The sequence below is a fragment of the Saimiri boliviensis genome, chromosome 6 (assembly GCF_048565385.1).
Source record: "Saimiri boliviensis isolate mSaiBol1 chromosome 6, mSaiBol1.pri, whole genome shotgun sequence".
NCBI lineage: Eukaryota > Metazoa > Chordata > Mammalia > Primates > Cebidae > Saimiri > Saimiri boliviensis.
The window spans coordinates 22,631,529-22,658,312 of record NC_133454.1 but is presented as its reverse complement, the minus strand read 5'-3'; the positions used below and the strand labels follow the sequence as shown (position 1 = coordinate 22,658,312).

Sequence of the window (26,784 nt, the reverse complement as noted above, 5' to 3'; positions counted from 1 at the left end):
CCCCACAGGGAACCTGATTTGAGGGTTCTGCAGCCACATGCTTAGATGCCAGATGGACTCAGATTATAGACAATGGGAAAAGAAGGCTATGTGTGAACCAAGGTATATCACTAATCCTGCAGGCTGGGTCTGCTGAGCTAAGAAGAGGGCATGTCTTGGCTGCTACTTATAGCCCCATGTTCATCATGCAATAAGACCTAAGACCAGGCTGGGTACAGTGGCTCACGCCTGTAATCCCAGCACTTTGAGAGGCTGAGGCGGGCAGATCACCTGAGCTCAGGAGTTCGAGACCAGCCTGGTCAACTTGGTGAAACCCTGTCTGTACCAAAAATACAAAAACTAACTGGGAGTCGTGGTGGGTGCCTATAATCCCAGCTACTTGGGAGGCTGAGGCAGGACAATGGCTTGAACCTGGGAGTCAAAGGTTGCAGTGAGCTCAGATTGTACACTCCAAACTGGGTGATGGAGCAAAACTTTGTCTAAAAAAAAAAAAGATATAAGAGTAGAATTGTGTGTCTGTTCCCTTCTTAAAAACAGAAAGTTTAAAATAAAGTAACAGCTGAACCACTGGAGGAGAACTTGACGGTCATCTGACCTAGCCCCTCTCCCATCTGATGCATCAGTTCCTTCTACGGAACCACCATCAAGGGTCCATTCAGTTCCTTCTTACACAATTCCAGAGATGAGGGGACCGCTATACCCACAGGAGGACTGTTCCGTTTTAGGTGAGTTCTGACTGTTAGAACTTTATTTTTTTTTTTTTTGGAAAATGAATGTGGGTCCCCCTCTTTCCAGCTTCTTATTCACTGGGCCCGATTCTATCTGCTGGGGTGACTTCAAAGTTATGCGTTCTTTCTGTCACAACTGAGCTGTAGCAGGCATTTTCAAGGGCTGTCTTAATTGGCTTTTTTTGGATGGAGAACTCTGGACGGCTCGAACTTCACCTCCTCCACACAGCCTTACCCAGTCAGAATTCTAGCTTCCTCCCTGGGTTCCACTGCCTACATGCACTCCTTCGCAAAGTCCACATGGCATTGCACGGTAACTGCTTGTTGAGCTCTCTGGCACAGGGACATCAAGTCCTCTGCCTTTTCAGAAACTAGCCCAGTGCTTGATGGTTAAAAGTTGATGGGATAAATGCAAGAGTGACACCATCAACTACTCCGAAACTGACTATTTTACTAAAACACCCTACGTCCCTTCTTATTTGGCCGTTACTGAAGTTAAATCTAAGGTTCAGCTGTGTCGTTGGTGTGAGCGACCTAACACAGGATCTCATCTTGACCCGGATACATCCAGCATGTGGGTATGGGCCCATTGCTCTAGCTTGCTCTTCTCTCCTCCAGAGACTGCAAGGATCCTGCATGGAACCACCCTGTCCTACTGCCAAGTTCTGCTCTTGGTAGATGGCATCCCCAGATTCAGGGCTCCAAGCTCCAAAGCCTGACCCTTCCACCCTTTACAGGAGCTGTCACCCCTTTGCCTGTTCCTCACTTACTCGGGTGAAGAAAGGTGGGCACCACCACTGTTCAATGCTAGACACCTGGGGTGGTGTTTATTTTGAATCAAGAATTCAGATTTTGGCTCTCTAAGAGAATACCCATGGTTTTGGGGAAATACTCAAAGAACAAATTTTTCTGTCACAAAACTGAATTGCATCTGTGCCTTGATAGAACATTTTTAACCGTCAAAAAGAATTTTAGACAGACTTAGAAGCTCCCTTCATGAGAGGTTGTACGTGAGGATGGAGGAAAGACAAACATAAAAAGACGTATTCTCAAGGCAGTGAGCAAGCCCGGGGCAGCTAGCCTTGCCAAACGTGTAGGTAGTGGGCTGGGGCTAGGTCTGTTCCTCTGGGAGGGGAAACTCTGCTTTAAATACGAATGTGAATGTTACCCCACAGGGAAGGACTGGTTCTCAGATGAAGCCCAAACAGTACAGGGCCATTCTGGACACTGTGACTTGCGCCATGGGTGACTTACGTCACCTGTCCAAGCCTCAGTTTTCTCATCGGTAAAACGAAGCTGATGATCATAATCATTTGGCAGTGTGACTGATTTCACATATTGGACAACGGACGGGAAAAGCGCAGCGCCTCCGCATTCCCTTGGCTTTTTCTTTCTTTCCTCCTCTTTCTCTTTCCTCCTCTCCTTTTTCCTTTTCCCTTCCCTTTCTCCCTTTCCCCCTTTCTCCCTTTCCCCCTTTCTCCCTTTCCTTTCTTCCTTTCCCCGCTTTTCCCTCTCTTGCTTTCTCATTCTCTCTTTCTTTTTCTCCCTCTGTTTCTCTTTTTTTCTTTTTTCTGAGAGAGAGTTTCACTGTCACCCAGGCTGGGCTGCAGGAGTCCCGTGGGGCAGTCGTGGCTCACTGAAGCCTAGACCTCTCTGGGGGCTCGAGCAATCCTCCCACCTCAGCCTCCTGGGCTGCTAGGACGACAGATGCATGTCACCACACCCGCCTAATTTGTGTATATTTTTTTGGTGGAGACAAGGTTTTGCCGTGTTGCCCAGGCTGGTCTTGAATTCCTGTGCTCAAGTGATCCTCCCACCTTGGCTTCCAAAGTGCTGGGATTACAGATGTGAGACACCACACCTGGCCCTCAATTTTCAATTCAGTGAGCTTAATCTGCTTCTCTTGCCTGCTATTCTTTTAGTTTTTCTTCATGACCTCTGATTTTCCATCTTTTTAATGATCTCTTTGGCTAACTTCTCTGCTACTCTTTTCTGTTTGTAAGCGCCTGTTAAGGCATGAAGTCTGAAATTTCAGCAAGAGTGTGTGTGTCAGTGTGTGCGTGCGTGTGTGTGTACGGGATGGGGGAGCTGGATGTGAGCAAATATCATGGTGCCTTCCTGGAAAGTGAAGAATACATGCTCCCTGGACTTTCAGGCCCCTTGCGCACACTATTATTTACAGACTATATCTCCTAGTCTTAAGGTATGACAGATAAGAAAGAAGGTGAGCTAAGGAAGGGTGGGAGGGCAGTGATACCTGTTCACGTATAACAAAGATTTTTGGACACTAAGAGAACAGTAATAACTTTCCCACACATTATGCAGTGGCTGAGTTGGGAAGAAAACGTCAGTTCCAAAATGCAGTGGTAAGAACTGATCTGAAACTCAAGCTCTGTTGCAGCAATTCTGGCTACTGTGATGTAATTTAGGCAGGAAACACAGATGATTATTTAGCTCCATGCTCTCAATGGGCAGTAGAAATTGTAGAGGAAGCACAAACAAGAAAAACTGGGAAGGGTTAGAGAGTGAACTTTCCCCAAAGACCACCAAACTTATTCCACACTCTGTGTTTTTGGAATCTACTCTAACCAACCACAACACAGCACAAGGACTGACGATTTGTCATCTCACAGGAGTGACTGGCAAGTTCCACGGCAAAAAAAAAAAAAAAAAAAAAAAAAAAAAAAAAGGCAGTCCCTAGAGGCTCCTTTTGGGTGAATGCTTCACAGCAGGTAATAATGTGGTCAGAATACCTGTTGCCTAGGAGGCCCACATCTGCCATTTTCATACAGCAGGCAGCATCCTTCAGGCTGTAATGGGGAGTCTTCATGAGGCCTTCCTGGGTTGGAAGGTGTACAGGGTAGGCAACAGTGGCCCGGCCTGGCCCGTTTATCCCTGTGGACTGGCCACCAACCCCTTCCAGCTGGGTTCTTCCTATTCACATTGAGTGAGAGGCGGGGAGGGAGGACCCCATGCCAAGCTTGCCAACCCCATCTAAGAGGCACACATGTCTACAAGCAGATGAGCCTCTACTTCATTATCACCTCGGCCGGGACATGTTCACATCTGATATTGGATTAAAGAGGTGCTAAAATCAATCAAGTTGGAGCATAATTTCCAACACAGAGTGAAAATCAACCTTATGGGCCCACGCTCAGCCAGATGGACTGCCACCACCTGGTTTTATTAAAAATAGAGGACTTGTCACCACTGACAGCCTAAATATTCCATTTTCCTCCTTTTCTTTCCCTTTTCTCCAAAATATTCTCGTTGCCTGCCCTGTCACCATCACCTTCTCAGTCAATAATTTATAATTGTAACAAATAGCTGATATTTATTGTATACTTATTATGTGCCAGACACTGGAAATATGGCAATGAATCAAAGTGGGGGTAGGGAACTAAGATTTATTAAACACATACTATGTGCCAGGTGCTTCCCCATCCACACATCATCTAACCCTCAAAACCAATCTGTGAGATAAACCGAATTAGGACCACTTAACAGATGAAGCTGAGACACAGAGAGGTAAGGAGAGTTGTCCTAGGACACGTAGCAGGTGGGAGAGCTAGGGCTATAAAGGAAGCTTTACTTCATTCTGCTGATGGTTCTTGGAGGAATTCAAAGGTCAGAATTCTGTCATCACCCAAATGGCTTACATAGATCTAAGCAGCTGCAGGATAGAAACCACAAAAAAGGAATGGCTGAGATTTCTCAAGCTGTCTGTTCTGTAGAAAGTGGTTCACAAGACAGTGTTTTAGATCACGAGTCATGGAGCAGGATGATATTTATAAGGTACCCTCTCCTTACTCTGAGAACCAAATGAGAAGAAAATGCTAAATCTATAGTCAAAGAGACGTAGGCCGGAGTCAGGTGCAAGGTCATACAATTAGTAATTTGCAGAGCTGTGCATATGAATTCAGGGCCTCTGAATCCAAGACCTATCCTCTTCCCACTTTATCAGTCCAGCAGCAGCTATATGATAAGACCACAAGGGCAGGACTTTCACTCTTTCTGGCTCATAGAGGGTTTCCTACCTGCCATCTTGCCTGCTGACTGTATATCCAAAGAGAGGGTTATTGACAAAACTGATGTTCACACCAACCAAGGGGGTTCCATCTGATGTCATCACTTGACCGCGGATAACACAAGCATGCCTGTGGGAAGAGAAGAGAGAAGAAACATGATATACTTTTCACGGTCACAGCCCTGGCTGGCAGGGAATCCTGAGAGCCAGAAAATCAGTCACACAGACACATCTTGTACCCAGGGGCTCATGGTATTCACTCAAGATACATAATCATCTTTAAAAAAATATCACCTCAATTTAAGGCATCAAAGTGTCCTTGAGATAACTGCTATTGGGAGGTGTTTTTAATGATCTCACTTGGAGGTTATTTTCTAGCGATATTATATTATGCTGTATGAAGATAAAGCTGATTGCAGAGGGCAATATCGCCTAGTTCTGTGTGTGGATGTGGGGTTCAATGATCTGGGTTCAAATCCTGGCTCTGTCACTTCCTAGCTCTCTGAACTTCAGTAGGCATGTGACAGTTCTTTGAGTCTTTGTTTTTTCCTGCTGGTATAGGGCAAACTCCACAAATGGCAATGGCTATTATTGTCACTAACGGTCTTATTAGAAGTGAACATACAAAAAAGTGAGCATGATAGAAGATAGTTCCTTTCATCTGACATTCAAGACAGGAGAATGCTAGCATGCTCTCGGAGTGGGTTTTGGAATCTGACACCTCTCTAATATCCCTCCTTCAACTCTTACTCTACATTTTAGACAAGAAATTACCTGCTTTTCCCAAACTTGCCAGGCGAATGTTGCTTACTGCTTCTGTGCCTGTGCAATGTTCTTCTATCTGCCTAAAATGTCTTTCCTGTACCCCTCTCCCAACATTCTCACCCCTAAAGACCCAAGTATTAGTGACACCTCTTCCTTGAAGCCTTTCTTGCTGGCCCTAATCAGAACTATGTCCTCTCTCCCACAAAACCTGATGCAGACACCTTGATAACGCTACAAAACCATACACGTTCCTCCCTTCCACTAGATCCTGAGCTCTTTGAGGGCAGGGACAACGTTTCTTTCTTTCTCCCACAGTGCCTGAACTATGCCTGACAAATCCTAGGTTGCCATTTAAAAACATGGTGGTTAAGCAAATACATGGGACCATTAGAGATCATCTACAATGACGTCTTTTCAAGTATTTCAGAAACAGAAATGTTTGGATAGACGACATTTTATAAGGACTGCAAAGTGGAAAACAAATGAAAATATCTGCCCTGGATGAAGTGGGGGTGGAGGCTTCCTCTCCCTCGGGGTGATTCTGAAGGTAACTCTGTGGAGTCTCTGAGTCTGGAGAAGTCTGTTGTAAGATCCCTAAGTTAGTGGAACTTTCTCATTGTATAGAAGAGGAGACTGGGTTCCAGAGAGGTTACATTATGTGCCCAAGGCTCCACAGAAAGCGGGTGACGGAGCCGGGACTTGAATCTGGGCCTCACCACTCTGCATCCCATTCTAACCAGTCACTTGCCACTGGCCATGGGTGGAAATGAAGACACTGGCTGGTCTGACGTCCTCAGGGATCTGCACACTGGGGGGAAGGCCCTCGCTGAAAGACATCTGAGGCAAAAATGCAGTTGCTGCGTATCACATAACCTTCTCTATTGACCTCAGTTGAGAAGTCTTTTTCCTCTGGCCTACGGCAGAGCTACCGACGAGGCCCATGGGCATTTATTTAAAAAAGACCTCAAGTTCAGTCCCTGCTGTATGAGGTACCCACACCGCTACCTTCCTCGAGTGATAAACTTTTCTCTGTTGGATGAGAAAAGCAATTAACACCAGGCTTGTAAAGCAGCTGGTCTCGCTAGTGTCAGCTTGTCCTTTCTGAAGGCAAGAACAACTACCCACAATGCACCAGACTCCCCACCCCATCCCACCCTCCTCACCTCACTCCACACAATCTGGTTAATGCTAATTCAGTCAGCGGTTTCCTTCCGAGGCCCTTGGTCTAAATGCAATTACATGGCAAACACGTTAAGCGGGTGAGGCTCAGCAAAGACTTTCAGTTCTGCTCTGAAGGTCTTCCAATGTATTTACGTGAAATTATCTCTCCGCTAATGGGTAAGATCTATTCCACCGATTGTATTCAGCTGGTTCTGAGAGATGTTTTCCTTAATAGAGGACAATTGAATTTTGTATTGCTGGAACTCTGTCCTTCCAGAGAATGACTAACAGATCCCATCTCCTGATGCTGGCCACCATCCAGCCTTCTCCTGATACATGTGTCTCTGGATTCTGCCTGGACAGTAACCAGCCCCGGGGGGATGGCTTCCTTTCTGGAGCTATCCTGGCTGCTGCCCCTCAGACACATGCATGCCAGCCTCCTCTGATTAATCTCTCTTTGGGGATTGCCTGATAATTGGGAAACATTGAATCGGCACCATTTGGCTATCACGTAGCCTCCAACTCAGCAAGCCAGAGCAGATGCAAGTTTAGCCTGGGCTCCTGTGGATTGCTTTTGGATTCTGGGGAAGATTAGGTTGACTCCCTGTATGCCGATAGGCCATAGAAACCTCTTGCCAACACAGGCATTTGGCTCAGGAATTAAATCCTGGAGAAAAATATTTCCATCCCTGCTGTTTTCATGATTTTCAGTTGTCAGGAAAGCCCGGTTTAATATAAAGCCTTCCCTGGAACAAAGAAGATGGGAAGTCAGCTCAGCGGGGGCCTTTGAATTGTGTCTTGTGCCACATGCGTTTGTCTTGGGAGGTTTGAAAAGATGTGAGTGCTGGGCTTCCCAATGTTTGCTTTCTGCATCCATTTATTTAATGGATATTATCAGTGGTGTGCTGGCAAATGCTTAATGATCGACTTTCAAAAAAAAAAAAAAAAAAAAGAAAACCAGCTTTAATTTGTAGCGTTTGCTCATTTCTGTGGTGTAAATACTCTCATCATGGCTGTTTTCAAGCTACCAATGAGATGCCACTGAACAGAGTTGGGAAGAGATGCACAGGAGGATGCCATCATATGATATTGCCACCATGGAGACCCAGCGGTCCTGAGTAACCTCAAGGGCAAACGTAACATCAAACATGGCAAAACAATTAGAAAGTCGTTAAGTTTTGAGAATTTATTACCTTTGTTTTTAATATGTCTTATTTAATTTTATATAATTTAATTTTTAATAGTGGCTGTGTTTAACAACCAGCTTGCAGAATTTCTGAACATTTAATAATCAGTTCTTGCGGACTGGTCCAAGCTGGCTTCTGCATACCGCTGGAACACTGACCCTAGACTGAGGGTTTGGCACTTGCTCAGTGCTGGAGATGTGGCTAAGAAATAGCTGCTGCTTTGAATGCAGAACTCTGCAATGAAAGACTCCTTGGTGGAAAACCATTAATGTGGGAGCAAATCACTGTCACCAGCTTGGCTTCCCAGCTAGCTCATATGATCCTCTATTACGAGTCCTCTATTTGACATGATTTGCTTCCTCTTGGTCGCCGTCTTGGTGTGTCGGAGTTTTGGGCTGTTATTTTCTACTCATCCTTAGAGCCTCATCTAAGCTGTCATCACCTCAGTGAGGTTATCACCAGCTTTTCCTGACACAATGCATCACCTCTTCCTCTGGGCTTTTATACACCTTATAAGTATCTCGCTAATGTTTGATGGTCGTGTGTTTACATCATTCGCATTTATATAGCCATCTCACACGTTTACATGTGAGCCAGGGCAGGGCTGGACCACATGTCCAGAGAGGGTAAGCATGGGATGCTGCTCTCAGAGTGTTTGGTAAATGAAACACAATCAAGTAACCGAAAGAGAGAAAACAGATTGCTCAAGGTCACCCAGAAAGGAATTCACTTGGCTGAGCTGACATTAAAGCTAGGTCTTCTCACTTCTGAGGCCTTACTCTTACTACTGTGTTATGTACCTGCAGTCACTAAAGTTCCTTTAATTTCACAAAAAACCAGGCACCTCCTATGAGCCAGGCTCTGTGTTAGGTGCTGAGTTCCAGAACTGTATGAATTACAGTCTCCACTTACTTGCTAGAGCTCCCAAAAGCCAACGTGAAATGCCCCTGTGTAGTTGTCTCTGACACCAGTGAGTCAACACATGGGTTTGGCATATGTCAAGCAGCTGGGATATGAAACAAGCAATTAGGCTAGGTGAACTCTGCCAGGAGGGAGCGCTTGTGCCAAGCCAAGGGTGGTGTTGAACATACTGGCACGAGTCTAACAACACATTTGGGGCCTGACTGAGGTGCCCTTGCTGATGCCAAGAAGAGAGAAGATCTGCCTGACTGCTTCCTGAGGAGAGCAACAAGGTTTGGGATCAGCAGAAGAATCCGCTGGAGAGACAAAACCACTCCAAAACAAAATCAAGCAAATAAAAAGCCACCCTCAACTGTCGCTCAGGGAAGTGTGGCAGGGCTCTGGTGGCGACAGTACTGGGCGGGAGTCACAGTTCCCAGTTCTGACACTGGGAACTGACTGTATACTTTTGGAGTCATCTGACCTCTCTGAACCTCCCTTCTCCCATCTGTCAAACGCAGGCTGAAGTTTTTCACAACCTGGTATAAAATAGAATCCAACATACGTTTAAGAATTTATAACTGTTTTAATCTCGTACTACCCAATCCAACTAAAGCAGCCCGACTGCATGTGGCTTCAGAATCTTAATAGAGCTCATGCAATACTTATCACTAAATTGTTCGCTCTCTCTGGAAACTTCCACCTCTCCAAGAGCATTCACTAAGCAGTATACACCACTCCTGCTCCTTCTCAGCTACTCCTCATGAACTCTGAGTGCTGTTGCTCTGCCACGACAATCTTATCCTCAGCAGAACATGAGCTCCTTGAAGACAGGGACTAACCACATGTCCCTTCCTGCTATATTCCCAGGATTGATCATGGCTGATGGTCATTTCTGAATGCACAAAAGAAAACCTTCTCTGAAACAGGTGTTTGCTCTGGAATTTGAATGCAGGACATAGAGTAAGTTCTTAAAACATTATTTACTAAATGAATAAAGAACTTATGTGCTTCTATTACATAAGGTGAGGGCGATGTTAGAGAACTTTGAGCCACTTGACCTTGACAGGGATATAGTTAGAGAACCCAGAGCTGGAAGGGCTGTGCCCTTTCAACAGGCTGGCCCACACTCTCTCCCAAGGCTTGGGTACCTTCCCCCAGAAGACTTACTTGGCCTCAGCCTAGCCCCGCCTTTTTAATTCTATACCATCCTTATCTGTATCACTCGTTGTCTGGAAAACTTTGAACAAGAATGCCAGAAACAAAGTTAGACTGATTATTTAATATATAGTATACAAGCAGATAAGGGAAGGCAAAGGGAGAAAAACTGCAGCTTTTATTTTATTTTTTGTTATTTTGTTATTAAATGAAAGCAGCTAATTTTGTATTCAGGAGACTGGAGTATCATTTGGGATCTAGGTGGCAAATGACAACTCTAGCCTTTCTCTCCTTTAAAGTATTTGCTAGTCTATGCCATTATTGATTACGTAAATCACTCCTTTGCATTATGTATTTTAAACAGATTTATTTGCCTGACTTGTATAAATCCTTAAACTGTTTTCTGTTAACTTCTGCTGATTGGATGGGGATCTTTCCAGCATCTACTACAATTTATCTAAAGTCCTGTAAGAACATTACCTGCGTCCAAATGAGAAGCCTCACTTCATAGCCTGTCAGATTACTACCATTGAAGGTGTTTGCAGTCATAGCCTGACACTGTCCTCTCTGCAGCTCCCAAGACCGTCTTTCCGGCCCAGCCACCAGGCTGATCTGCAGCTCTCTCTTCCTGGTTTTCCATCTGACACTGCCTCAGTTTCCTTAACCAGCTTTTCCAGCCGAATACCTTCCACCTATATACATATTCTTGAAAAACCCCTGATTATGAAACATTTGAGTCAGAAGAGCCTTTCCTAACCACCTCTTTCAAACTTGGTAAAGGTGAGAAAATAAAGCTCAGACAGGGAACGGACTTGCCCATTCTTGCAGAGTTGTTGGGGAGCCAGGACTGATTCAAATGCAGGATTTGCCATGAGAACATGGAAGAGTCACTTCACCTCTCGAGGTACTCACAGTCTGACAGACATGGACCAAAGTAATTGAGAATCCCAATTTGCCTTGGCTGCCTCACAATTCAGAGTTCACATCATTAGAGCCGGGTTCTGGAACCATTTTTGATTGCACATCCTTTGTTAAACATTTCTGAGCAGGTTCCTTCAATGTATTTGCATTCATTTATAAATCGCTGGTTTACCTTGGGAAGTATAATACACATTTGGTACAAGGTTTGATGAGTATACATATTTCAAGTAGCCTTCTTGATAATTTTAAATCTTTTAGTGAACTCTGTTAAGATTGTAGACCACTTTCAATCTCTTAGGTAACTTTGTGTTCAATCTTATGAGAATAATCATTTGTTAAACTTCATAACAAGATTCAGGAAAGTATTTAATACTGAGTAGAAGATGTATCAGCTCTGCCATTTTTCTGTTTGCTTGTACTTGCCCTATTAGTATTATCTTCCATTTGTATTTACTTTACAGGAAACTTTTAAAGCCACTTTATCATTGTATGAATAAGTTTGGTTAACACTAGATATTTTTACAGATACACAGACAGACATGCATACAATTATAATGTAATATACTACAATAAATCAGTGTGGGTCCACTGCCCCTGGAGATTTTTTTTTTTTTTTTGAAACAGTCTCACTCTGTTGCCCAGGATGGAGTACAATGGCATGATCTCAGCTCACTGCAACCTCTGCCTCCTGGGTTCAAGTGATTCTTGTGCCTCAGCCTCCCGAGAAGCTGGGATTACAGGTGTGCACAACTATGGCCCAGCTAATTTTTTTGTATTTTTAGTAGAGACAGGGTTTTGCCATATTGGCCAGGCTGGTCTCAAATTCCCTGAACTCTGATCTGCCAGCCTTGGCTTCTCAAAGTGCTGGAATTACAGGTGTAAACCACTGGGCCCAGCCCACTGTCCTCCTTTCTGTAGAGTGGCTCTTGATCTCCCTCAGAATGTTTCATGTGCTAGTCCAGACATGTGATCGGTGAGAAGCCAACATTCTACAGAGATAAACCAGTCTTTCTTTCTTTTTTTTATTTTATATTTTACTTTTTTGAGATGGAGTTTCACTTTTGTCGTCCAGGCTGGAGCGCAATGGTGTGATCTTGGCTCACTGCAACCTCCGCCACCCGGGTTTAAGCGATTCTCCTGCCTCAGTTTCCTGAGTAGCTGGGATTACAGGTGCCTGCCATGCCTGGGTAATTTTTGTATTTCTCGTAGACATGGGGTTTCACCATGTTGGCCAGACTGGTCTTAAACTCCTGACCTCGGGTGATCCACCTGCCTCAGCCTCCCAAAATGCTGGGATTACAGGTGTGAACCACGACACCCAGCCTGCTAGATAAAAGAAACACTATATAGACACAGCCCCTAAAATTTTCTTCCTGTTCTCATGGCCTACCCTCTGTATGCACCTTGGGACTATGATAGTGTGTATGTGATTTGTTTTTTTGTACACAAAATAAACTTGAATATGCTATTATTATACCCCAAAGCCAACTTCTCATTGTGCTTCGATCTTTATGATTTATTTCAAAGCTTATCCTATGTTTACCATGTATATTTTCCAATGGCCTTAAGCCCAAACCAGTAAAACGTGATCTATTCCTCCCCTTTTTTTTGAGACAGGGTCTCGCTCTGCTGCTCAGGCTGGAGTGCAGTGGCGTGATCTTGGCTCACTGCAACCTCTACCAGGGTTCAAGAGATTCTCCTGCCTCAACCTCCCTGGTAGCTGGGATTACAGGCTGCCTAGGCTCCTTCAGATTGACAGGAGGGAGGAGTTTACCTTTTAAGTTACAGGGGTCTTCTGAGTGACTGAGTCCAAGTTTCTCATGTACACGTGAAGTCAGTGATGTCTGAAGGTGGGGCAGAGCTTCTCTTCTATCACCCATTGAGGACGGGGCACCACCAGCTCTGCCGTGGTGCTATGACACCACCTGGGACCATCTAACAGCGAGATGGCTCAGCACCTACTAGTGTCTCAGGGACCTGAGGCTGTGCCTCCTGCAGAGTTCAGAAACTATTGTTCTGTGGCCTCCTAGCTAAATACGGTAGCTGAGCTCCTTCAGACACCAAGGGAATGTGAGCTCCCAGGTGTCTAAGTCAATTTCCCAAGCCTTTGGGCAGACTGGCTGCTCAATGCTGATGCTTCAGGTTGAGTCCTCTCCCCTAGGAATCTTCTGGAATATTTCCTGCTGGCTGATAAAGGTATATACAAGAATAGAGCCCTTGACTTGTCTACCAACTATGCTTCCAGGGAACAGAGTCCACCAGCTATGGTGAGGGAGAGGCAAGACTGAGAGGGGTTGGCCAGCAGGGAGCAAGACCCTCGTCTCAGTTAAGTGGGTTGGTCATGTCTGGGGACATGGCTCCAAAATACCATCATTGTGCCTGGGACATGGGACATGTGGCTCATCTCTAGATAGGCTGTTCTCTATGCTGTGTGGCCAGAGGCCTGTTTCTAAGACGACTTTTCAGGCGATGGTTTGTGCTGTTAGCAAAATGCAACGCCGCTCTACTAAAATGTGACTCCAGCCACTGTCTCTCAGCGGACAAGTTAATTCCATGACTGTGTGTCTTGCCCTTCTGTTGGGGCACAGGGCAGGTCCTGCTTCAAGGGGAAACTAGAATGCATCATGATTAGACCCACTTCACGGGGAAGGCGCTGATGCCAGGCAGAGACACAGCTAAGGGACCCTGTACAAAGTCCAGCTCAACAGGCTGGGGCTGAGATACACAGCAATACTGACTTGCAATGGAAATACTAATTTAAAGGATGAGGGAGAAGGGCTGACAGGAGGCAGGCATGGTGAAGGGGCTCCCAGAGGCATCTGGATGTGGACGTCCAAGGTGTCTCTAGGTTATCGGGCCCAGGTAGAGCACGGATGGAGCCCCATGCCCAGATGTGGCAGGAATGGGAACCTATCAAAAGAGGGCAAGGTTTGAGTCCTTCCACGCCAGGGCACCATGCTGCTGAAGTCAGACATAGAAAGTAGGGCCAGGATTCAGGGACAAGGCAGAAAACCATTTGGCAGAGCTGGCAAGTCATGGGTCAGACAGACAACAGTAGGGAGGATGTGAGGTTGAGCAGCTGGGGCTGCTGTAAGCCCTTCTCCTCGGATTGGGACGGGTCCTTGAGACCTGCAGGGTTAGACACACAGGTTGGACTCACATAGCCCCCACCGCGGTGTGAGGAGGAGACTTAGGTGGGAGGTTTGAGGAGCTGTCTATCTCCCCTCTAGCAAAATACTACACAGAGGCCGCATCTCTCCCTGTCAAGCCCCTCACTGTGGGATTCTCTGGGAGAAAACTCTGAATGCCTATGAGATCTAACTGGAGGGCCAGTAAGACTACCTGCAGAGATGCCTGCAAGGCCTGATCCTCTAGTCTCTACTAGGGCACCATCAGTAATGTTATTGCTTAAAATTTCTGACTGTTGGATAAAAATACAGAAGCCTTTGATTTACCAACAGCAGAATTACAGTTTGAGATATATGAACCCTCACTTAGGACTCCAGGTTCTCTGGGACTCAGGCTTGGCTACTAACTCTCTGGCCTTGGAGGGCTGATGGTCTCAAAGCTCCATTTGCTTCTGCCATCCTAAGGTGCTAGGGCATTTGCACCAATTACACAACGACGCTGATGCTTCAGGTTAAGATTCTTATTTTTCTCCCAGTCTGTTGGGAAAAACAGCAAAGGAGAAAGGACTTACAAGGTGCCTACATAAATTGGTTACGAGTAACACGTAAACAAGGAACAACAAACCGTGGAAGGCCGCAGGAGGCCCCTGAGGAGGAAGGGCCTCTCCATGCCTCATGTTCTGGTGCAGGGATCTCGGCTCTGTTACCATAAACATTGTGCTCAAGGACGTAAAACCGCTTTGCAGCACTATGACATAGCCAGACTTGTAGGCTCCTTGGAAGGCCTGCATTCCATCAGGTGTACATAGATAATAAGCTAATGATAACCACATGCTCTTGTTTTGTGGAACTCCCAAACTGCCACTGTTATCAATCCTTAGGATGACACGCTAGCTCCAGCTCATTGATTCACTCCACCATCACCCTCTCCCCACCATTACTCCACCCCTATCCTGTAGATCAAAGTGATTGTAACCAATAAATAGAGTGGATGATCAGACCTTGAGGCCTTCACTGTTTTCTCCAATGTAATAAAGTGATGGCTCCCTGGTCCCACTGTCTCTCTTAATCTGTCTTTTTCTCATTCCTTTGTTGCCACCGAACTCGACCATGGATGATGTAGGCCTGGCTCCCTATTGCCAGTTCTCAATAGTGACACTAAAACCTGTAGGTATATTAATGCTTTCGCTAATGCTAATATTAACATTACTGCTATTTAGTGACAGTGGCCACAAACATCAATGAATGCTTGCTGCCCTGACACCTAAGTGTTTTACATGTGCTAATTTTATACCCACAAAATCCCCATGAGATACGGATTATTATTTTCATAGTGTAGAAGAGGGAAGTGAGGCACAGAAAGGTTAAGAGACTTGTCTAAGGTCACACAGCTAGCAAACAATGAGGCTCAGATTCCACCCTCTGAGGTCAGTGCTCTTCAGCACAAAGCCTTACTGCACATGGGATTTTTGGGATGTATTAGAGTATTAGAGGGAAAGTCAGGGCCAGATGGGGTGGGTAGGGTTGTAGTGGCACCACACTGTATGGATTTCTGAACTGAAGATGCTAAGCTGGGCACATAAAGGACTCGGCAGAGAAGAGAGGCTCAGTACATGGGCTCTAGGGCCAATGAGGCTTGGCTTCCAATATCGGCTCTGCTATTACAAGTGTGGCCCAGATTAGTCAACCTTTCAGTAGCTCAGTTTTCACTGCTGCAGAGCAAGGGTGATAAAGTCCCTATATCACATGGTCTGCAGGAGATTTAAAGCTGTTACTACTTATAAAACTTTTCAAATAGAATATCCTTGGTAAATGTCAGGTGCTAGTACTGAATGCATGCTATGAGCCAGCCACTGGGCTTCTGGGTATTTTGTCTCATTTAATCTTCCAAACAACTGGCAGGGTGGCAATCAGTGACCCCACATCAGAAGGGAGGAAGTTGAGTCTCACCAGTGAAAGGTCATGCGCTCTCACTTGCCCAAGGAATCCAGGTTCTCTCCCTCTAACCCAGAATTGGTCCTGCTTCACCACAGCATCCTCTGCTAATGCTTTCTGTGATGGACAACTAGGAACAAACCGAAGCTACAAAGCAAACAGAGATCTTAATTCGTTTCTGAAATCAATAAAGGGATGATCAAGTGGCAGAGGAGTTGTTAGCTGCTCATCAGGATGATGTGAGAAGTCGCTGCCTGCATCCTGGATTGAATTCACCTAGTTGCTTTATCATCATAAACATTCATTTCAATGCAGGGAGGGATTTTTAAAAACCCAACATGAATAATATATAATGGCTGACACTCTGGAGGAAGCAGGATCTTCACCTTCTTCCATCTTCCATCAGGTAATTTATCATTGTCTTTCTTTCCCCTTTTTTTTTTTTTTTTAAACTGATGGGGTACCTTGTCAGCTCAGCTTGTTCTGAAAATGCAGGAGTATAATTCAATAATAAATTGGCGCAGAGGCCAGCTGTCAGGAAGTTGGTGTTTATTTGAAGTCCATTAGATGATCTCTGCTGCTTGGCCTCTTGAGGGCTTGCTGAGGGCTGTGTAAGGCTTGGGTGGAGGTGGTGGGGGTGGTGGTGGGCAGCAAATGCTCTTCTGAAACTGCTGTGCCACTCACGCTTGCATATGGCTTTAGATTTGTAGTGGGCCAATAAAAAATTATATTGCATATATGATTATTTCTCTTTTCCATCATTTTTTACTCTTGAAAACTCTTGCTTTTAAAATTCTTGTAAGCTTTGTGCCTTTACATCGGGTATGAAAGGAATTCTTAGACTTCGGTGGAATCAAGGTTATTTCACTCCTGTTTAGAACCGATTTTAGGTCCTGATTGAGGTGAAATGCTGTAACTTGGTTAGTGAACGGATGAGGGTCAGTTCCTGCCCCAACTCACTTTTCTGGCCTCATATTTCCTTATGTTCTTCTTTCTCCCATGTGCCCCCTTTGCTCACCATGCTCACAGACCGCAGACTTCGTAAGCCCATCTTGATTTCAAATGTCAGAGCATGTCTTCTGACCTTTGATGCGGAAAATAATGTCAGATAATTATCCTCCAGCCACATTAAAATTCTCTCCATTGTCTGACTGTCCTGGAAAGTTATGCTGTTGCTGATGCTGGTTCTGCAGTATAGAATGCTTTTTACAGTCCTGTTCAACTGAAACCCAAAGTAAGCAATACAGCTTACCCAATAGTTCATGTGCATATGTACACATAAAACTGAAATAAGCGTCATGAAATACATAGTCTTTTTAAAGTAATGCACTGATATTTTCCATTTCATTCTACTCCACTCCATTTGAATTTACTTTTTTTGAAAAACATAGTTTCGACCCGCTAAATTGATATCATGATGCACTAACGGGTTGTTGTGACCTGCAATTTGATAAATGATGCTCTAATGGCTAATGCTCCTGACTGAAATTTTTGTCTCAGGCTGAAGGCCATATCCTGCCAGAAGTCTTCATTCATTCATTTGTTTTCAACAGCAAATATGTACTATTGCCTACTATAAGCCCGCCCTGTGTTACATGCTGGAGAAGCAAAGCTGTAGGAGAGGCAGTTCTCATGGTGCAGGCTCAGGAGACAGACTTGCAGTGGGAGTGGCAGTCTTGCCTTTGAGCTCTCAGAGCACTTCTGTCTCTACCTCTCTTCAGGAATTCAGCAGGGACTGGCTGATTCATTGATTTACTCTATCATTCACTGTGGTTCACTCTGTGCCAATTCCTTTGGGTTCAATGTCAAACAAGGCGTGGGACCCACAAAGAGCCCCCAAAGTAATGGAGTGAGATGATATCTTCTTCCACACCTTGTGCAGAGTAGGTGCTGGTATTTACCAAATGAAGCCTGTGTGTGTGTGTGTGTGTGTGTGTGTGTGTGTGTGTGTGTGTGTGTGTATGTCTGTTTTGAGACAGGGTCTGGCTCTGTCACCCAGGCTGGAGTGCAATGGCACAATCTCTGCTCACTGCAACCTCTGCCTCTTGGGTTCAAGTGATTCTCCCACCTTAGCTTCCTGAGTAGCAAGAACCACAGGCATGCAACACCACACCTGGCTAACTTTTTGTATTTTTCATAGAGACGGGGTTTCACCACATTGCCCAGGCTGGTCTTGAACTGCTGAGCTTGAGCAATCCACCTCTGCTGGCCTCCCAAAGTGCTGGGATTACCAGCTCGTGTGTTTTGCGCTGCTCTGTCCCTCGCTGAGCCTGCCCAATCTCTTCTCCTCATAGGCTCTGACCCTTTCTATAGAATATGATTCTCCACCTCCTTTGGGGTGAATTCTCTGGTCACCCATCCTTCCTTTGGCTCAAGTCCCCATGACTTTCTGAGTCTTTTCTCTTTGGGCTCAGGGTCTGTCTCCTGTCAGCTGAGTTTTGTTGCTCCCTGTCCACATCCATCTATTGCCTGATGGAGCCGATAACCTATTGTAATTGGAGGAACCCAGCAAGATTTGGTATCACGTGATTTCTCAGACCAATTCCCCTCCTCAATGATTCAACAATCTAAACCTGCTTCCTCTCTGGGTGGTCGCAATACGTCTCCTCAAACCTATTGTGAACCAGTATTTGAATAACCTCGGCATGGTTCACCAGATCTCCTCCTATACTTTGCTATCCTGTCTATCATTGGCAACCTGTAACTATTCACTGAGGGGATGTCTACCCCACATCCAGCCCTTTCAATCAGAGGAATCCTCCCCAAGAGCACAGATACACCCGACAAAGAGAAGCAGCTCTGGCTCAAGTGTTTGCCCAGGAGATGTCTCACGTTGCCCTCCCCTTCCCAGCTCTCTGATCCCAAGCCCCACAGTGTGTGTCCTGGCCTCTTTGTATGGACAGTCCATTGGAGATCCTGCAGATCTTAGAGCCCCTCCTCTCCTAAGTTCCAAGAGTGGGCACCCTCCACTGTATTCCCCCATGATTCCATGGGAGGGAGAAGTGTTCCACTAGGCAGATGGGGCCCAGGCATCCAGGCCAGGAGAGAAAGGTGTATTCAAACCACTTAATATGGTGACAGTGGTTCCCAGGCCTGCTTCATCCCCTCCTACTTTAGGTCATCTCTTCTCACTCTCCATCACAGCTCTGTCACTTTCTGTGGGTTTGAAGACAGCAGTGGCAGGATGTCAGATAGCGCTACTGTATTCATTACACCTGCATTAAACACCTGCTCTGGACCCAGCACTGTGCTGGGCCCTGGGGACACAGCTGAACCAGACAGGGTCCCTGAGGGAGTCCTTAATCGCTCCCAGAGACGGGGTCAGGCGTCGGAGGAAGTGAGTCTTGGGGAGAGCCCAGGGTGCTGGGGACTGGCTTGCTTGCTTTCACACCCAAGGTGGGCCAGTTGGCTCCAAGCTCTGGCCTTGACTTCTTCTCTCTCCTCTTGTCCCAGCAGCTGAGGTCCCAGGGTGCCTCATACTTGAGGCTCCCTGAGCCTGACCCAGGTGACAATCTGCATAGAGAAGGCGCTCCACTCTGAGACCTGTCTTTCCATGCTGATATCAGAAATGCTGTTGGGTTCTGGGTGACAGCCTGCTTCCTGGAGGCTGTTAAATGAAATCGCAAACTACACAAATAGTGGCACAGCACATGGGGTGCAGAAGATGGGGTTCTGTTGGTTGGGCACAGGCCTAAGTATCATACACAGGTAACAAGTCAGGTCTGCCTCCCCATCAGAAATTCCACTCTCCGGAGAAATGTCACTGTGCTCTTCTCTAACAAGAATCTCAACTGGCAGCCGGCTGGCAAGCACCCCGCTTTTTCCCTTCCTCAAACGATGATTCAACAATCTAAACCTGCCTCTTCTCTGGGTGGTTGCTGAACCCAGAGGGCAGGTTCCCTTCAAGTTTTACTTCCAATTAAGGAAGTGGATTTGGAAACTCTTTTTAATTAACATCGTCATCACCACCATGTAATTAGTAAGCCAGTTTTTGTGTGGCAGGTACTAGGTTGAGACTTTGTGTACTTTTTGTCCTCATTTAATTCTCATAGCACTCCCAATTCACATAAACACCCTACTCTTACAGATGAGCAAGCTGGAGCTCAGGTAAGTGAACAGTTTAGGAATTTTCCTAAGGTTACAAAACTAGAAAGTGGATGCAACAGCCTTTTAATCTTGGTCTGTCAGATTCCAAGGTTTATGCTATTTTCACTATGACATGCTGCTGCTCCAAAAGCCACCCTTTACTGATCACCTAATATGAACCGAGCCCCAGGCCAGGTGCTTTATTTTAGTTTATCCTTTTAACTGTGTTCACGAAAGAGTTTACCATTATTGCCAATTTATAACTAGAGGCACCTACATAAAGGTTACATCGTTTCCCTGAGGTCACACACAGCTACTGGGAGGTAAAGCCAGGATTGAAACTCCGGGCACTTGCTATTATACCACACTGCATCATATAAGAGGAAAGGAAGCAACTACTTAAACTGGGCACATGATTACCCTTTATCCCAACTCTGCAAATAAGCACGGTCCTACTGGTCCAGATCAAGATAATCGAATACCAAGTAGGTAATCTAATGAGAAAAGCATCTGCTGCCTCACGTTTCTACATTTCGAGTCACTTGGACATATTTTACACAGGAATCTGTTTGGGGTTCCTTCCTGATAGCTATTTCTTCTTAATCTAGATCAGTGAAGAGCTGGTATGATTCTGAATGAGTCTGGCAAATGTTAGGTAAAAGGAATTTTTACAGTAACTTTTTTTTTTTTTTTAAGAGACGTTAACATTTTGTCAGCTTGCATTATCTATTCATTTGTAGAGCAAATGCTATATTCCTGGCCCTGGCCAAAGTATTTCAGGTTTGGAGAGATGGCTGGTCTCTGTTTTCAAAGTGTATATAACCAACTGAAGGGGACAGATATATAAACAATGATCTGCAAGTTGACTTCTTCTGCTTCTATTACTAATCTGTAACGTGATTTTTAGCAGGCAATTTAACCTCTCTGGACTCCGAATCCTCAGTATAAAATTAAGTAAAATAGATAATTCGTCCATCATTCCTCCCTCCCTCAGTCTTTCCATTTCTTTATTCTTCCAGGCAATTGGTATATATATGTTTTGAGCAACTACTAAGTGCTAAAATGTGTAAGATGCAGTGTTTCCCTGGAGGACTCAGTTCAGAGGTGTTGACAGACATGATGCACTCTATTGAGCTACTTGTCCAGAGCTGTGTATCTAGTGGCAGAAGGCCAAGTTGGCCTCTCCATGAGGTCTCTATCTTTCCTGCTGCTGAGGGGTCCATTTCCCCTAGCACAGGCTTCTCAAACTCCATACTTGGCGGGCTCCTTGGGGCTAGTCAGACCTGCTGGAGCAACAATTCTGAGACCCGTGTGCAGGTTCCACAGTGACTCATGGCACTCAAGCAGCAGGCTCAGGAAGTGACCAGGAAGACATACATGAGACATGTCCCTGCCGGCATTGATCAGATTGGAATGGCAAAGGCATCCAGTAAGCAGAATCCAGTTGGGGCCATAGGCAGCCAACAAGCCATGGCCCTAATTGGATCCCATACTGTGCCCCATAAAGAATGCCTGAGCAAGTAACATTTTCCTTGGTAGGAATATTATTTATATCTTTAGTCGATTAAAAAAACTCAAGCTGTGGGAAGGCCTACAAGCATACATACAAAATCGCACAACTGAATAAAATAGCAGGAAGCTTCCTACAGAAGCAGCATTTCTGGCCAAGATAAATGTATAGGTTTTCTCCTCACTCTGGCTCTGCTACTTGAGTAGCCTTGTGAATTTGGGTAAGTTACTTAACCTCTCAGCTTCTCAGTATTCTGGGGGTAAGTTGGAGGGTTCAGACCATTAAGTAGCTTCATCTCTAGACAGGTGGAGGTATGAATGCTGCCACACACTGTGTCAGGCTGTCCTTGCTGGGCTTCCTCCATTTTACTTTTCTCATCTGTCACAGCTCCTCGCAAGGATGGACTGGGGTAGTGGAGAGTACAGGGGCTCTTTCATGAGTCTGACAGACCTGCATGCCTGCATCCCACTCCATCGTGTCCTAGCAGTGAGGCCTTCTCTTTGGCTTCCCTTGTCACACTCTGGGGATGACAGCAGCCACCTCACAGGGAGGCTCCCCATGGCTTCTTCATCAGTCCCTGCTCTTTCCACATTGCACATTCCCCTTGAGCAAGCTTCTTTTATTTTCTCTCCGTGAGACAGCCTCTTGCTCTGTCACCCAACTTGGAGTACAGTGGCATGGTCTTCGTTCACACCAGTCTCAACCTTTTGGGCTCAAGTGATCCTCCAACCTCAGCCTCCCGAGTAGCTGGGAGAATAGATATATGCCACCACACCCAGCTTATTTTTTTTTTATTTGTTTGTTTTGTAGACATGTGGTTTTGCCATGTTGTCTAGGCTGGTCTCGAATTCCTGGGCCCAAGCGATCTGCCCACCTGAGCCTCCCAAAGCGCTGGGATTATAGGGGTGCGCCACCATGCCCGGCCTCCTTGAGTAACCTTTTATGTGCTCATGGTTTCAACTGCTTGTTGGTAGATGGCTTCCAATTCAAGAACTCTAGGCCCTAACCTCTGCATGAGCTCCAGATTTACTTACTAACTGCAGATAGACATTTACTCTTGTGTGGCCTACTGAGGTGTGTCCCTTTATCACCTTGCTCTCAACCCTGCTCCTGCTCTCTGCTCCTCAGCCTGGTGGAAGTATCTCTATCTACCCAGGCATCCAAGCGGGAGACTCCTCTCTGCTGCATCCCTCAGACACAATCAATTACAAACTCCTGCTGATCTCCCCTTTAAATAGAGCTTGAAAATGTCCCTTACCATTCCCACCGCCACCACTACCCCATTGTTCCCTCAGGACAGGAGCCCTCTAGCCGAGAAGTATGAACAGACAAGGTGCACAGGGGCTGCTGAACTAACCATACTGATTTTTAGAAAAAGTTCTGCACATATGAGGCATCATTACATTGGAAGACATTCAAAAGAAATGATTATAATGATTATAAATCCCCCTCTTGGATACATTGTACTGGGTCACTGCCTTGATCTGAGGTGCAGAGATTAGAAGCTATTTTGTGTCTCTAGTTTTTTGCATGAGTTCTTCCTTCTCCCTGGCACACTCTCTCCCTTCCTTGCCTAGTTAACCAATTCTCTTCTTTGGTTCTAAAGCCCTGGACACCCTCCTACCTAGGAGTACATCCTCTGTGCTCCAGAGTACCCTGGGGACAAAGTTCTGGCCTATCACACTGTGACTGTCCCTTTTCGTCCTCCTAATGAACAGGGAGTGACCAATAAGCGGGAACTGTGTTCTACTAATCTCTGCAATCCTAGTACAGGACCTGACACAGATCTCAGTTAAGAAATGCCCAACAGATGGCACAACTGCAAACATGAAGACTGTAAGGGCACGTGGCATAGAATGCCCGCAGATGTACCCACCTCCTGCCTAGCAAAGTCTTCCGGATGTCTACTTTGAGGGTGAGCGGCATCAGTGCCTTTCAGCTCATCTGGAGACCACAGGATCAGTAAGAGCTGACTGCAAAGTGGATATTGATCCAAGATTCCCTTAGGACCTTTGGTTTCTCACTCTCTTCGTCTGTCACCCAGTGGGAGCAACAAAACTTTGCTCATAAAAATTCCAAACTCCTTGGATAGTAGTTTTATAAATGCACGTACCTTGAGGCTGCTTCTCTGCCTCCCCTGACATCACATCAGGAACCACGGAAGCGCACCCTCCTGGCTTCCTCCCACCCCTATTCATCCAAAAGCTGGAGCTGGGGCCCTGAGACTCACCCTCCATCAAAGGGGTTCTCCCTGGGGATTATGTGCGTGCTGTCTCTGCCCACCAGGAACTTGATGCGGTCATAGAAGGAGTGTAGGTTCTGCTGTGACACAGGGACCTGTGTCTCCTGGATGATGTCCAGAGGGTCAGGGGAGCCCAGGCACAGCGGGTTGACATGACACAGGGGCTGGAGGCAGCAGTCAGGGTCCATGCAGTCCACCAGGCCATCTGCAGGGGTGACAGAGCATGTGGTTTATATTGCTATGTTCAATCAGCCACGTTTATCCAGAACGCCTTAATTCATTTCTTCTCTACATTTTACTCATTCGAAAACTTGACTAAATGCTGATATTAGCCAAGGCCTTTGCTGGGCATCAAAGAGATCCAAGTGACTCAGATGTGGTCCTAGCCCGTTAGTCTAGAAGGAGAGACAGACAGTAAGTATACAGTGTCTGTACTGTATTTTTTCCTTCCATTGAGATAAAAGGAATTGCATGTATGAAGACCCGGAAGTGAGATAACACATGAACATTTGTGCTGCTATATTCAAATGGTGATGTCCAGAAGGTGAGTGGAAGAGCACCGGATGAGGCTGCTGAGCTTGACAGGGGCACACCAGGCTGGGCTTTGCAGGCCAGATTAGGGAGATTGAATTTCACCCTCAGGACAATGGGAACCACTGAAGGCTTCTAAGCAAGAGGTGACTTCATCTGGTGTGCACTGTTGAAACCGAAGGGGGCCTCAGTGGAAGCTGGGGGCCAGACAGGGGAGGGGGTGTTGCTGAGGTTGCACAGGTAAAAAATAAAGGTTGCTTAGACTGCAGTATCAACAGTGGCAATTAAGAAAAGTAGATGGTATTGAGAGACATTTAGGAAGTAAAACTGTAAGCCCAGATGACTGCCTGACTTTGGGAGTGAAGGTACAGCAATTCTCAGCATCTCTCCCAGCCACAGTGAAAGCGTGTGGCCTGCGGCACAGTCCTCAGCCCTCTGGAGGCCGGCTCTGCTTTCTGTGAGAGTGCTTTTTGAGTTTGCGGGATGGTTTCACATTCCTGTCAGAGTTGCCATTAGCAGGGAATTCTCACATGGATGGACTTCTTCAGGACTGGAACTTGTATGACAGCACTACTATCTTCCCAAAGTACAAAGAAAGCCCACCAGATCACAGATTTTTGGCCTCATTGTATCAGAGTACTTTTACAGGCACCTAATATTAATAGAATAGCTTAAAATGATAACAAAGAGATCAGCAGATAGTGCCCCAAGTCGGGGACAGGAATAGCCCAGGGTTACAGTCTGTGTGTTTTGTCAGCAGACAACAGTGTAATGACATGTATTCCTTCCTGGGTTCAAATTCTGGCTCTGCTGTGCCTCAGCTGTGTGACTTTGGCAAACTTCCCTACCACCGTGGGCACACACAGATCTGTTCTGTGTTCCAGCACTTAGTGGAAGTGCTTAAAACATAACTGTTATACAAATAAATGAATGAGAATTGAATGAATTAACCAAGGAAGCAGGGGTTGAGACCGAATGCCAGCCCATAAAAGCCAGAAAACTGTATCTTCATCCCATTCAGGTAAGCAGTGTGCTGTGGTAGGAGGACCATGAGGTTCAGAGACTAAAGTTCAAGACCCAGTACTGCCCCTAAGAGTGATCCTGGACAAGTTCCTGTACTTAGTCTCTCTGGTCCATCTCATCAATAATATGGGAGTAACAGTAATATACATACCTCTCTAGTTTTCTCCATGGAGTCTGCAATACAGAAGCTGCCCACCGAAGTATTGCAACTGCATTGGCTAGACTCCGTCCCTGATCCTCCTTGCTAGGGGTGTGGCGTCAGGTAAGCCACTTGACTGCCCTAAAACCTAGTTTTTTCCTTAATAAATTAGTAACAAAAAATCTTTCTGTTTCTCTCTCATTTCTGCCTGGTACCCAAAAGCTTGTAGTCTCCTTGAAGGCAGACAGTGATAAAGAGTATGGATTCCAGAGACAGACTGCCTGGGGTCAAATCCTGGCACTGAAACTTACTAGTGTGTGACTGTGGGCAAGTTACTCAAACTCTCTCGCCTCAGTTTCCCACATCTCTTAAAGGGGAGACCATAAGAGTAAGCGTCATACAAGTATCGGTTATACACCCAAAAAGTACAGCATTATGTTCTCAAATCTAGCACAGTATCTGACACATTTTATCTGGCACATAGTGCTTAATTCTGGGTTAGTTTCTCCTCCTGATCCTGAACCTAGAACATGGCTCACCAACATAAACAGCCATTCATCCTTTGTCTGCTCACCTGCTAGATTCACTCTGAGATATGGAAGGAATGCCTCCCCTCAACCCAGCATTGATCTGGGTCCTAACTTGTGGCTCCTGTCCCAGCTCCCAGACACCACCGCCTAGTAAAGCACCTGTCTTCTCCGGCAGTCAGCAGGCTCCACCACACATTCTCATGCTGCCCCTGTCAGACATTGCTTAAACACATAATTACAGCCCAAGCTGAGGATTATTTGCATTCTGCTATTGACGTTAGCATGACAGATTCAGCTGTCGCATCTATAACTCTGCAGAAATGCTCCATTATTCAATCCCGGCGAGCAGGGACGTTGACCATTAAATCAGCTAGCACAATTGAAGGGCCGTGAAAAGTCATGGCTAATTTGAAATTTTATTAGCTCTTGCCTGGTCTTGTTTACCACCAAAGCAGTCCCTGGAAGCCTGTGTTTTACCCTTTTATAAACACTCAGTTCTGTGGCACCTGGAAAGAACTGCTTCCTGTAAAAAGGGATGTCTGCTCTCTAGTCCTGGGGGAAAGTTAGCCAGGATTGATAGCTGTTATTATTAGTATCTATATTAAAATGATGGTGATCATGATGACGACAATGAATTGCCACATTAATTGAGTGTCAGGCATTGTGCTAAATACATTACAAGGAATGCGTCACTGAATCTTCTATGAAGAAACCACTGTTGTCACTTTCATTTTAGAGAAAAGGAACCAGAAGCTTGAAGTGGTAAAGTAACTTGGTGACGGTCACATATTCAGTCAGGAAGCTGACATAGAA

General features: G+C 45.7%; 1 protein-coding gene and 1 long non-coding RNA gene across 6 annotated transcripts in view; one reads left to right on the top strand and one right to left on the bottom strand.

The window, feature by feature from the left end:
• The window catches only part of TENM4 (teneurin transmembrane protein 4), a 3,045,593-nt gene that overhangs the window by 73,948 nt on the left and 2,944,861 nt on the right, over positions 1-26,784 (bottom strand). For all 5 annotated transcript variants that reach the window (XM_074400388.1, XM_074400391.1, XM_074400392.1 and 2 more), the window contains 2 exons: positions 23,737-23,953; positions 4,766-4,885 (listed from right to left, as the gene is read on the bottom strand). In XM_074400388.1, coding sequence (XP_074256489.1) covers positions 4,766-4,885; positions 23,737-23,953 — 337 coding nt within the window. The remainder of the gene's footprint in view (positions 1-4,765; positions 4,886-23,736; positions 23,954-26,784) is intronic.
• The window catches only part of LOC141584803 (uncharacterized), a 39,620-nt gene that overhangs the window by 8,519 nt on the left and 4,317 nt on the right, over positions 1-26,784 (top strand). The window lies entirely within an intron of this gene.